A 14,090-nucleotide genomic window follows, 5' to 3' on the forward strand; every position below is an offset into this window, starting at 1 on the left:
CCCTGAATTGAAAATATTAAAAATAATATTTATTGTCTTTTGATATATTATCGTTATCAACTTGACAAAAGACATTTTGGCATTGTCTGTCATAGGCGTAGGTGAGATAATATGTTTGAACCGTATACCTGTTTAAACACAACTGATACACACGAACAACACATCGATATGCTGCAAGCAGAGTCAGCATGTTGCATCAAGAAGGTGATTTTGCGCAGGCAGTCAGATGGCATTCCATCAACACTGTTACCTCCTCAAAGAGAACTACTTAAGACCCTTTTCAGTTTGACTCTCGGTGAATTTGATCTTTCGGACACTGACAAACATCAATTGCATCAGTTCCTACACACCCAAAGAGACTGGAAGGATTTAGGTATGAACCGATCTCCAGTATCATGAAATAGACACTGGTAGTGCTATCATGTCAGGCTGTCTTTCTACAGAGAGTCTGTTCAGGTAAGACAATAATATGCAAAGCAGAGAGAGCAAATGTTTGAAGCAGGTATTCTACCAAGGGAATCGCAGTGGTGCTCATCAGTATTTATGGATGAGAAGAAAGATATGCTTTCGTTCAAACTGTCAGAGCAATATTTTTTGAGGTTTGAGGCCCACACTGACAGCAGCCTCATCACTGATGACCACTCTGACAACAGCCTCCTCACTGACGCCCACTCAGACAACAGCCATCTCACTAACGCCCACTCAGACAACAGCCATCTCACTGACGCCGACACAGACAACATCCACCTTACTGACGCCCACACAGACAACAGCCTCCTCACTGACGCCCACTCAGACAACAGCCATCTCACTGACGCCCTCACAGACAACAGCCACCTCACTGACGCCCACACTGACAACAGCTACCTCACTGACGCCAATACAGACAACAGCAATCTCACTGACGCCCACACAGACAACAGCCAACTCACTGACGCCAACACAGACAACAACAACATCACTGACACTCACACTGACAACAGCCACCTCACTGACGCCAATACAGACAACAGCTACCTCACTGACACCCACACAGACAACAGCCACCTCACTGACGCCAATACAGACAACAGCAACCTCACTGACGTCCACACAGACAACAGCCACCTCTAACACGCCCGAACAAACAACAGCAACCTCACTGACGCCCACATTGACATCAGCTATCTCACTGACGAAGACACAGACAACAGCCAGCTCACAGACGCCCACTCAGACTACAGCCATCTCACTGACGTCCACTCAGACAAAAGCCATCTCACTGACGCCCACACACACAACAGCCATCTCACTGACGCCCAGATTGACAACAACCACTTCACTGACGCCAACACAGACAGCAGCCACCTCACCCACGCCCACACTGACGATAACATCTCACCGACGCCCACACAGACAACAGCAACCTCACCAACGCCCACATTGACAACAACCATCTCACTGACGCCCACACCGACAACAGTCATCTCACCGACGCCCACATTGATAACAGCTACCTCACTGACGCCCACACAGACAACAGCCACCTCACTGACAATAGCCACCTTACTGGCACCCACACAGACAACAGCCACCTCATTGACGCCCACATTGACAACAACCATCTCACTGACACCAACACAGACAACAGACACCTCACTGACGCAAACACAGACAAAATCCACCTTAATGACGCCCACACTGACAACAACCACCTCACTGACGCCCACACTGACAACAGTTATTCCACTGACGCCCACACAGACAACAGCCACCTCACTCACGCCCACATTGATAACAGCCACCTCACTGACGCCCACACAGGCAACAGCCACCTCATTGACAATAGCTACCTCACCCACGCCCACACTGACGATAACATCTCACTGACGCCAACACAGACAACAGCAACCTCACCCACGCCCACATTGACAACAACCATCTCACTGACACCAACACAGACAACAGCCACCTCACTGACGCCCACACAGACAACAGCCACCTCATTGACATTAGCTACCTCACCCACGCCCACACTGACGATAACATCTCACTGACGCCAACACAGACAACAGCAACCTCACCCACGCCCACATTGACAACAACCATCTCACTGACACTAACACTGACAACCACCTACTCACAGACGCCCACACCGACAACAGCTACCTCACTGACGCCCACACAGTCAACAGCCACCTCACTGACGCCCACACAGACAAAACCCACCTCATTGACGCCCACACTGACAACAACCACCTCACTGACGCCAACACTGACAACCACCTACTCACAGACGCCCACACCGACAACAGCTACCTCACTGACGCCCACACAGTCAACAACCACCTCATTGACGCCCACATTGATAACAGCCACCTCACTGGCGCCCACACAGACAACAGCCACCTCACTGACAATAGCCACCTTACTGGCGCCCAAACAGACAACAACCACCTCACTGACGCCAAAACAGACAACAGCTACCTCACTGACGCCCACACAGACAACAGCTACCTCACTGACGCTGAAACAGACGAAAGATACCTCACTGATGCCCACACGTAAAACAGCTACCTCACTGACGCCCACACAGACAACAGCCGGCTCACTGACGCCCACATTGATAACAGCCACCTCACTGACGCCCACACAGACAACAGCCACCTCTTTGACAATATCTACCTCACCCACGCCCACACTGACGATAACATCTCACCGACGCCAACACAGACAACAGCAACCTCACCCACGCCCACATTGACAACAACCATCTCACTGACGCCCACACCGACAACAGTTATCTCACCGACGCCCACATTGATAACAACCACCACACTGGCGCCCACACAGACAACAGCCACCTCATTCACGCCCACATTGACAACAACCATCTCACTGACACCAACACAGACAACAGACACCTCACTGACGCCCACACAGACAAAATCCAACTCACTGACGCCCACACTGACAACAGTTATTCCACTGACGCCCACAAAGACAACAGCCACCTCATTGACGCCCACATTGACAACAACCATCTCACTGACACCAACACAGACAACAGCCACCTCACTGACGCCCACACTGACAACAACCACCTCACTGACGCCCACACTGACAACAGTTATTCCACTGACGCCCACACAGACAACAGCCACCTTACTCACGCCCACATTGATAACAGCCACCTCACTGACGCCCACACAGACAACAGCCACCTCATTGACAATAGCTACCTCACCCACGCCCACACTGACGATAACATCTCACTGACACTAACACAGACAACAGCCACCTCACTGACGCCCACATTGACAACAACCATCTCACTGACACTAACACAGACAACAGCCACCTCACTGACGCCCACACAGACAAAACCCACCTCATTGACGCCCACACTGACAACAACCACCTCACTGACGCCAACACTGACAACCACCTCCTCACAGACGCCCACACCGACAACAGCTACCTCACTGACGCCCACACAGACAACAACCATCTCATTGACGCCCACATTGATAACAGCTACCTCACTGACGCCCACACAGACAACAGCCACCTCACTGACAATAGCCACCTTACTGGCGCCCACACAGATAACAACCACCTCACTGACGCCAACACAGACAACAGCTACCTCACTGACGCCCACACTGACAACAGCTACCTCACTGACGCTGAAACAGACGATAGATACCTCACTGATGCCCACACAAAAAACAGCTACCTCACTGACGCCCACACAGACAACAGCCGGCTCACTGACGCCCACATTGATAACAGCCACATCACTGACGCCCACTCAGACAACAGCCGGCTCACTGACAATAGCAACCTTACTGGCGCCCACACAGACAACAGCCACCTCACTGACGCCCACATTGACAACAACCATCTCACTGACGCCCACACAGACTAAACCCACCTCACTGGCGCCCACATTGACAACAACCATCTCACTGACACGAACACAGACAACAGCCACCTCACTGACGCCCACACAGACAAAACCCACCTCACTGACGCCCACACTGACAACAGTTATTCCAATGACGCCCACACAGACAACAGCCACCTCACTCACGCCCACATTGATAACAGCCACCTCACTGACGCCCACACAGACAACAGCCACCTCATTGACAATAGCTACCTCACCCACGCCCACACTGACGATAACATCTCACTGACGCCAACAGAGACAACAGCAACCTCACCCACGCCAACATTGACAACAACTATCTCACTGACACCAACACAGACAACAGCCTCCTCACAGACGCCCACACAAACAAAACCCACCTCACTGACGCGAACACTGACAACAACCACCTCACCGACGCCAACACTGACAACAACCTCCTTACAGACGCCCACACCGACAACAGCTACCTCACTGACGCCCACACAGTCAACAGCCACCTCATTGACGCCCACATTGATAATAGCCACATCACTAGCGCCCACACACACAACAGCCATCTCACCGACGCCCACATTGATAACAACCACTTCACTGACGCCCACACAGACAACAGCCACCTCACTGACAATAGCCACCTTACAGGCGCCCACTCAGACAACAGCCACCTCACTGACAATAGCAACCTCACTGACGCCCACAGAGACAACAGCCATCTCACTGACGCCCACACAGACAACAGCCGCTTCACTCACGCCAACACAGACAACAGGTACCTCACCCACGCCCACACTGACGATAACATCTCACTGACGCCCACACAGACAACGGCTACCTCACTGACGCCCACAAAGACAACAGCAACCTCACTGACGCCCACACAGACAACAGCTACCTCATTGACGCCCACACAGACAACAGCAACCTCATTGAAGCCAACACAGACAACACCCACCTCACTCACGCCCCCACTGACAACAACCACCTCACTGACGCCCACACTGCCAACAGCTACCTCACTGATGCCAACACAGACAACAGCTACCTCACTGACGCCCACACAAGCAACAGCCACCTCACAAACGCCCACACCGACAACAGCTACCTCATTGACTCCCACACAGACAACAGCTACCTCACTGACGCCCACACAAACAACAGCCACCTCACAGACGCCGACACAGACAACAACCTCCTCACAGACGCCCACACCGACAACAGCTACCCCACTGACGCCCACACAGATAACAGCAACCTCACTGACGCCAACACAGACAACAGCTACCTCACTGACGCCCACAATGACAACAACCACCTCACTGACGACCGTACTGACAACAGCTACCTCACTGACGCCCACACAGACAACAGCCTCCTCACAGACGCCCACACCGACAACAGGTACCTCACTGACGCCCACACAGGCAACAACAACCATCTCATTGGCGCCAACACAGAGAACACACACCTCACTGACGCCAACACAGACAACAGCCACCTCATTGACAATAGCTACCTCAACCACGACCACACTGACGATAACATCTCACTGACGCCAACAGAGAAAACAGCAACCTCACCCACGCCCACATTGACAACAACCATCTCACTGACACTAACACAGACAACAGCCACCTCATTGACGCCAACAATGACAACCACCTCCTCACAGACGCCCACACCAACAACAGCAACCTCACCCACGCCCACATTGACAACAACCATCTCACTGACACTAACACTGACAACAACCACCTCACTGACGCCAACACTGACAACCACCTCCTCACAGACGCCCACACCGACAACAGCTACCTCACTGACGCCTACACAGACAACAACCACCTCATTGACGCCCACATTGATAACAGCCACCTCACTGGCGCCCACACAGACAACAGCCACCTCACTGACAATAGCCACCTTACTGGCGCCCACACAGACAACACCCACCTCACTGACGCCCACACAGACAACAGCTGGCTCACTGACGCCCAAATTGATAACAGCCACCTCACTGGCGCCCACACAGACAACAGCCATCTCACCGACGCCCACATTGATAACAGCCACCTCACTGACGCCAACACAGACAACAGCCACCTCACTGACAATAGCCACCTTACTGGCGCCCACAGAGACAACAACCACCTGACTGACGCCCACACTGACAACAGCTACCTCACTGACGCTGAAACAGACGAAAGATACCTCACTGATGCCCACACGGAAAACAGCTACCTCACTGACGCCCACACAGAAAACAGCCGGCTCACTGACGCCCACATTGATAACAGCCACCTCACTGGCGCCCACACAGACAACAGCCATCTCACCGACGCCCACACAGACAACAGCTGGCTCACTGACGCCCAAATTGATAACAGCCACCTCACTGGCACCCACACAGACAACAGCCATCTCACCGACGCCCACATTGATAACAGCCACCTCACTGACGCCCACTCAGACAACAGCCGGCTCACTGACAATAGCCACCTTACTGGCGCCCACACAGACAACAGCCACCTCACTGACGCCCACATTGACAACAACCATCTTACTGACGCCCACACAGACAACACCCACCTCACTGACGCCCACACAGACTAAACCCACCTCACTGACGCCCACATTGACAACAACCATCTCACTGACACCAACACAGACAACAGCCACCTCACTGACGCCCACACAGACAAAACCCACCTCACTGACGCCCACACTGACAACAGTTATTCCACTGACGCCCACACAGACAACGGCCACCTCACTCACGCCCACATTGATAACAGCCACCTCACTGACGCCCACACAGACAACAGCCACCTCATTGACAATAGCTACCTCACCCACGCCCACACTGACGATAACATCTCACTGACGCCAACACAGACAACAGCAACCTCACCCACGCCCACATTGACAACAACCATCTCACTGACACCAACACAGACAACAGCCACCTCACAGACGCCCACACAGACAAAACCCACCTCACTGACACGAACACTGACAACAACCACCTCACTGACGCCAACACTAACAACAACCTCCTTACAGATGCCCACACAGACAACACCTACCTCACTGACGCCCACACAGTCAACAGCCTCCTCATTGACGCCCACATTGATAACAGCCACCTCACTAGCGCCCACATACACAACAGCCATCTCACCGACGCCCACATTGATAACAACCACTTCACTGACGCCCACACAGACAACAGTCACCTCACTGACAATAGCCACCTTACTGGCGCCCACTCAGACAACAGCCACCTCACTGACAATAGCCAACTCTCTGACGCCCACAGAGACAACAGCCACCTCACTGACGCCCACGCTGACAAAAGCTACCTGACTGACGCCCACACAGACAACAGCCACTTCACTCACGCCAACACAGACAACAGGTACCTCACCCACGCCCACACTGACGATAACATCTCACTGACGCACACACAGACAACGGCTACCTCACTAACGCCCACAAAGACAACAGCAACCTCACTGACGCCCACACAGACAACATCAACCTCACTGACGCCAACACAGACAACACCCACCTCACTGACGCCCACACTGACAACAACCACCTCACTGACGCCCACACTGACAACAGCTACCTCACTGATGCCAACACAGACAACAGCTACCTCACTGACGCCCACAAAAGCAACAGCCATCTCACTGACGCCCACACTGACAACAACCACCTCACTGACGCCCACACTGACAACAGCTACCTCACTGATGCCAACACCGACAACAGCCACCTCACTGACTCCCACACAGACAACAGCTACCTCACTGACGCCCACACAAGCAACAGCCACCTCACAGACGCCGAAACAGACAACAGCTACCTCACTGACGCCCACACAGACAACAGAGGGCTCACCGACGCCCACATTGATAACAGCCACCTTACTGGTGCCAACACAGACAACAGCCATCTCACCGACGCCCACATTAATAACAACCACTTCACTGACACCCACACAGACAACAGCCTTCTCACTGACAATAGCCACCTTACTGGCGCCCACTCAGACAACAGCCACCTCACTGACGCCGACACAGACGACAGCCACCTCACTGACGCCCACACAGACAACAGCCTCCTCACAGACGCCCACACCGACAACAGCTACCTCACTGACGCCCACACTGACAACAGCTACCTCACTGACGCTGACACAGACGACAGATACCTCACTGATGCCTTAACGGACAACAGCTGGCTCACTGACGCCCACATTGATAACAGGCACCTCACTGGCGCCCACACAGACGACAGCCATCTCACCGACGCCCACATTGATAACAGCCACCTGACTGACGCCCACACAGACAACAGCCTTCTCACTGACAATAGTCACCTTACTGGCGTCCACACAGACAACAGCCACCTCAATGACGCCCAAACTGACAACAGCTACCTCACTGACGCCCACATTGACAACAACCATCTCACTGACGCCCACACAGACAACACCCACCTCACTTACGCCCACATTGATAACAGCCACCTCACTGGCGCCCACACAGACAACAGCCACCTCATTGACAATAGCCACCTCACTGACGCCCACACTGACAACAACCACCTCACTGACATCAACACAGACAACAGCCACCTCACTGACGCCCACACAGACAAACCCACCTCACTGACGCCCAAACTGACAACAACCATCTTACTGACGCCCAAGCTGACAACAACCTCCTCACAGACGCCCACACCGACAACAGCTACCCCACTGACGCCAACACAGACAACAGCTACCTCACTGACGCCCACAGTGACAACAACCACCTCACTGACGACCGTACTGACAACAGCTACCTCACTGACGCCAACACAGACAACAGCCTCCTCACAGACGCCCACACCGACAACAACCACCTCACTGACGCCCACACTGACAACAACCACCTCACTGACGCCCACAGAGGGAACAACAATCATCTCATTGGCGCCAACACAGAGAACACCCACCTCACTGACGCCAACACAGACGACAGATACCTCACTGATGCCCAAACGGACAGCAGCCGGCTCACTGACGCCCACATTGATATCAGCCACCTCACTGGCGCCAACACAGACAACAGCCATCTCACCGACGCCCACACAGACAACAGCCTTCTCACTGACAATAGTCACCTTACTGGCGCCCACACAGACAACAGCCACCTCAATGACGCCCAAACTGACAACAGCTACCTCACTGACGCCCACATTGACAACAACCATCTCACTGACGCCCACACAGACAACACCCACCTCACTTACGCCCACATTGATAACAGCCACCTCACTGGCGCCCACACAGACAACAGCCACCTCATTGACAATAGCCACCTCACTGACGCCCACACTGACAACAACCACCTCACTGACACCAACACAGACAACAGCCACCTCACTGACGCCCACACAGACAAACCCACCTCACTGACGCCCAAACTGACAACAACCATCTTACTGACGCCCAAGCTGACAACAACCTCCTCACAGAAGGCCCACACCGACAACAGCTACCCCACTGACGCCCACACAGACAACAGTAACTTCACTGACGCCAACACAGACAACAGCTACCTCACTGACGCCCACAGTGACAACAACCACCTCACTGACGACCGTACTGACAACAGCTACCTCACTGACGCCCACACAGACAACAGCCTCCTCACAGACGCCCACACCGACAACAACCACCTCACTGACGCCCACACTGACAACAACCACCTCACTGACGCCCACAGAGGGAACAACAATCATCTCATTGGCGCCAACACAGAGAACACCCACCTCACTGACGCCAACACAGACGACAGATACCTCACTGATGCCCAAACGGACAGCAGCCGGCTCACTGACGCCCACATTGATATCAGCCACCTCACTGGCGCCAACACAGACAACAGCCATCTCACCGACGCCCACATTGATAACAACCACTTCACTGACGCCAACACAGAAAACAGCCACCTCACTGACAATAGCCACCTTACTGGCGCCCACTCAGACAACAGCCACCTCACTGACGCCCAAACTGACAACAGCTACCTCACTGACGCCCACATTGACAACAACCATCACACTGACGCCCACACAGACAACAACCTCCTCACAGACGCCCACACCGACAACAGCTACCTCACTGACGCCCACACAGACAACAACAACCATCTCATTGGCGCCAACACAGACAATACCCACATCACTGACGCCCAAACTGACAACAACCACCTCACTGACGCCCGTACTAACAACAGCTACCTCACTGATGCCCACACCGACAACAGCAACATCACTGACGCCCACATTGACAACAACCATCACACTGACGCCCACACAGACAACACCCACCTCACTGACGCCCACATTGACAACAAACATCTCACTGACACCAACACAGACAACAGCCACCTAACTGACGCCAACACAGACAAAACCCACCTCACTGACGCCCACACTGACAACAACCACCTCACTGACGCCCACACTGACAACAGCTATCTCAATGACGCCCACACAGACAACAGCCACCTCAATCACGCCCACATTGATAACAGTCACCTCATTGACAATAGCCACCTCACCCACGCCCACTCTGACGATAACATCTCACTGACGCCAACACAGACAAAATCAACCTCATCCATATTGACAACAGCCACCTCACTGACGCCCACACAGACAAACCCACCTCACTGACGCCCACACTGACAACAACCACCTTACTAAAGCCCACACCGACAACAGCTACCCCACTGACGCCCACACCGACAACAGCTACCTCACTGACGCCCACACAGACAACTGCCACCTCACTGACGCCCGTACTGACAACAACAAACATCTCATTGGCGCCAACACAGAGAACACCCACCTCACTGACGCCAAAACTGACAACAGCTACCTCACTGAAGCCGACACAGACAACAGCCTCCTCACAGATGCCCACACCGACAACAACCACCTCACTGACGCCCACACCGTCAACAGCTACCTCACTGACGCCCACACAGACAACAACAACCATCTCATTGGCGCCAACACAGACAATACCCACATCACTGACGCCCAAACTGACAACAACCACCTCACTGACGCCCGTACTGACAACAGCTACCTCACTGATGCCCACACCGACAACAGCAACATCACTGACGCCCACATTGACAACAACCACCTCACTGACGCCCACACCGACAACAGCTACATCACTGAAGCACACACGGACAACAGCTACCTCATTGACGCCCACACTGACAACAGCCGGCTTACTGACGCCCACATTGATAACAGCTACCTCACTGGCGCCCACACAGACAACAGCCATCTCACCAACGCCCACATTGATAACAACCACTTCACTGACGCCCACACAGACAACACCCACCTCACTGACGCCCACATTAATAACAGCCACCTCACTGACGCCCACACAGACAACAGCCACCTCATGGACAATAGCCGCCTAACTGACGCCAACATTGACAACAACCATCTCACTGACACCAACACAGACAACAGCCACCTCACTGACGCCAACACAGACAAAACCCACCTCACTGACGCCCACACTAACAACAACCACCTCACTGACGCCCACACTGACAACAACCTCCTCACAGACGCCCACACAGACAACAACCTCCTCACTCACGCCCACACTTACAACAACCTCCTCACAGACGCCCACACTGACAACAACCTCCTCACAGACGCCCACACAGACAAAAGCTACCCCACTTACGCCCACACAGACAACAGCAACCTCACTGACGCCCACACAGACAACAGCAACCTCACTGATGCCAACACAGACAACAGCCTCCTCACAGACGCCCACACCGACAACAGCCTCCTCACAAATGCCCACACCGACAACAACAACCATCTCACTGGCGCCCAAACTGACAACAACCACCTCACTGACGCCCGTACTGACAACAGCTACCTCACTGAGGCCCACACCGACAGCAGCTACCTCACTGACGTCCACACTGACAACAGCTACCTCAATGACGCTGACACAGACGACAGATACCTCTCTGATGCCCACACGGACAATAACCACCTCACTGACGCCCACACAGACAACAGCCATCTCACCGACGCCCACATTGATAACAACCACTTCACTGAAGCCCACACAGACAACAGCCACCTCACTGACAAAAGCCACCTTACTGGCGCCCACTCAGACAACAGCCACCTCACTGACGCCCAAACTGACAACAGCTACCTCACTGATGCCCACATTGACAACAGCCATCTCACTGACGCCCACATAGACAACACCCACCTCACTGACGCTCACATTGATAACAGCCACCTCACTGTCGCCCACGCAGACAACAGCCACCTCATTGACAATAGCCACCTCACTGACGCCCACATTGACAACAACCATCTCACTGACACCAACACAGACAACAGCCACCTCACTGACGCCAACACAGACAAAACCCACCTCACTGACGCCCACACAGACAACAGCCACCTCATTGACAATAGCCACCTCACCCACGCCGACACTGACGACAACATCTCACTGACGCCGACACAGACAAAATCAACCTCACCGACGCCCACGTTGACAACAACCATCTCACTGACGCCCACACAGACAACAGCCACCTCACTGACGCCCACACAGACAAACCCACCTCACTGACGCCCTCACTGACAACAACCACCTTACTAAAGCCCACACTGACAACAACCTCCTCACAGACGCCCACACAGACAACAGCTACCCCACTGACGCCCACACAGACAACAGCTACCTCACTGACGCCCACACTGACAACAACCACCTCACTGACGCCCGTACTGACAACAGCTACCTCACTGACGCCAACACAGACAACAACAACCATCTCATTGGCGCCAACACAGACAACAGCTACCTTACTAAAGCCCACACTGACAACAACCTCCTCACTGACGCCCACACAGACAACAGCTACCCCACTGACGCCCACACAGACAACAGCAACCTCACTGACGCCAACACAGACAACAGCTACCTCACTGATGCCCACACAGACAACAGCCACCTCACTGACGCTGACACAGACAACAGCCACCTCACAGACGCCCACACAGACAACAGCCACCTCACAGACGCCCACACAGACAACAGCTACCTCACTGACGCCAACACAGACAACAACAACCTCACTGACGCCGACACAGACAAAATCAATCTCACTGACGCCCAAATTGACAACAACCATCTCACTGACGCCCACACAGACAACACCCACCTCACTGACGCCCACACTGACAACAACCACATCACTGACGCCCACACTGACAACAGCTACCTCTCTGACGCCCACACAGACAACAGCCTCCTTACAGACGCCCACACAGACAACAGCCACCTCACTCACGCCAACACTGACAACAGCCACCTCACTCACGCCAACACAGACAACAGCCACCTCACTGACGCCCACATTGATAACATCCACCTCACTTACGCCTACACAGACAACAGCCACCTCACTGACAATAGCCACCTCACTGATGCCCACAAAGACAACAGCTACCTCACTGACGCCGACACTTACAACAGCTACCTCACTGACGCCCACACAGACAACAGCCATCTCAATGACGCCGACACTGAAAATAACCACCTCACTGACGCCCACACAGACAACAGCCACCTCACTGACGCCCACACAGACAACAGCCACCTCACAGACGCCCACACAGACAACAGCCATCTCACTGACGCCATCACAGACAACAGCCACTTCACTCACGCCCACACAGAAAACAGCTACCTCACTGACGCCCACACTGACGATAACATCCCACTGACGCCCACACAGACAACAGCAACCTCACTGACGCCAAGACAGACAACAGCTACCTCACTGACGCCTACATTGACAACAACCATCTCATTGACGCTAACACAGACAACAGCCACCTCACTGACGCCCAAACAGACAAAACCCACCTCACTGACGCCCACACTGACAACAACCACCTCACTGACGCCCACACTGACAACAGCTACCTCACTGGCGCCCACACAGACAACAGCCACCTCACAGACGCCCACACCGACAACAGCTACCTCACTGACGCCCACACTGACAACAGCCACCTCACCGACGCCGACACAGAC

At 53.8% G+C, this 14,090-nt stretch overlaps 2 protein-coding genes across 2 annotated transcripts; both read left to right on the forward strand.

Moving 5' to 3' along the window:
* The first annotated feature begins 543 nt into the window (after nucleotides 1–543).
* On the forward strand, nucleotides 544–1,113 carry LOC139477231 (germ cell nuclear acidic protein-like). The gene has a single exon (XM_071259786.1). It carries the CDS (start codon nucleotides 544–546, stop codon nucleotides 1,111–1,113), a length of 570 nt encoding a protein of 189 aa, XP_071115887.1.
* Nucleotides 1,114–1,668: 555 nt separating this feature from the next.
* On the forward strand, nucleotides 1,669–13,777 carry LOC139477232 (serine-rich adhesin for platelets-like). The gene is made up of 11 exons (XM_071259787.1): nucleotides 1,669–1,803; nucleotides 2,126–2,543; nucleotides 2,713–4,075; nucleotides 4,191–4,685; nucleotides 4,805–5,314; nucleotides 5,476–6,389; nucleotides 6,809–7,331; nucleotides 7,421–8,457; nucleotides 8,634–10,505; nucleotides 10,681–12,535; nucleotides 12,577–13,777. The coding sequence occupies exons 1-11, from the start codon at nucleotides 1,669–1,671 to the stop codon at nucleotides 13,775–13,777; spliced, it is 10,323 nt and encodes a 3,440-aa protein (XP_071115888.1).
* The last annotated feature ends 313 nt before the right edge of the window (nucleotides 13,778–14,090 follow it).

Source organism: Haliotis cracherodii, unplaced genomic scaffold (assembly GCF_022045235.1).
Source record: "Haliotis cracherodii isolate W230 unplaced genomic scaffold, xgHalCrac1.p SCAF_32, whole genome shotgun sequence".
Lineage (NCBI taxonomy): Eukaryota > Metazoa > Mollusca > Gastropoda > Lepetellida > Haliotidae > Haliotis > Haliotis cracherodii.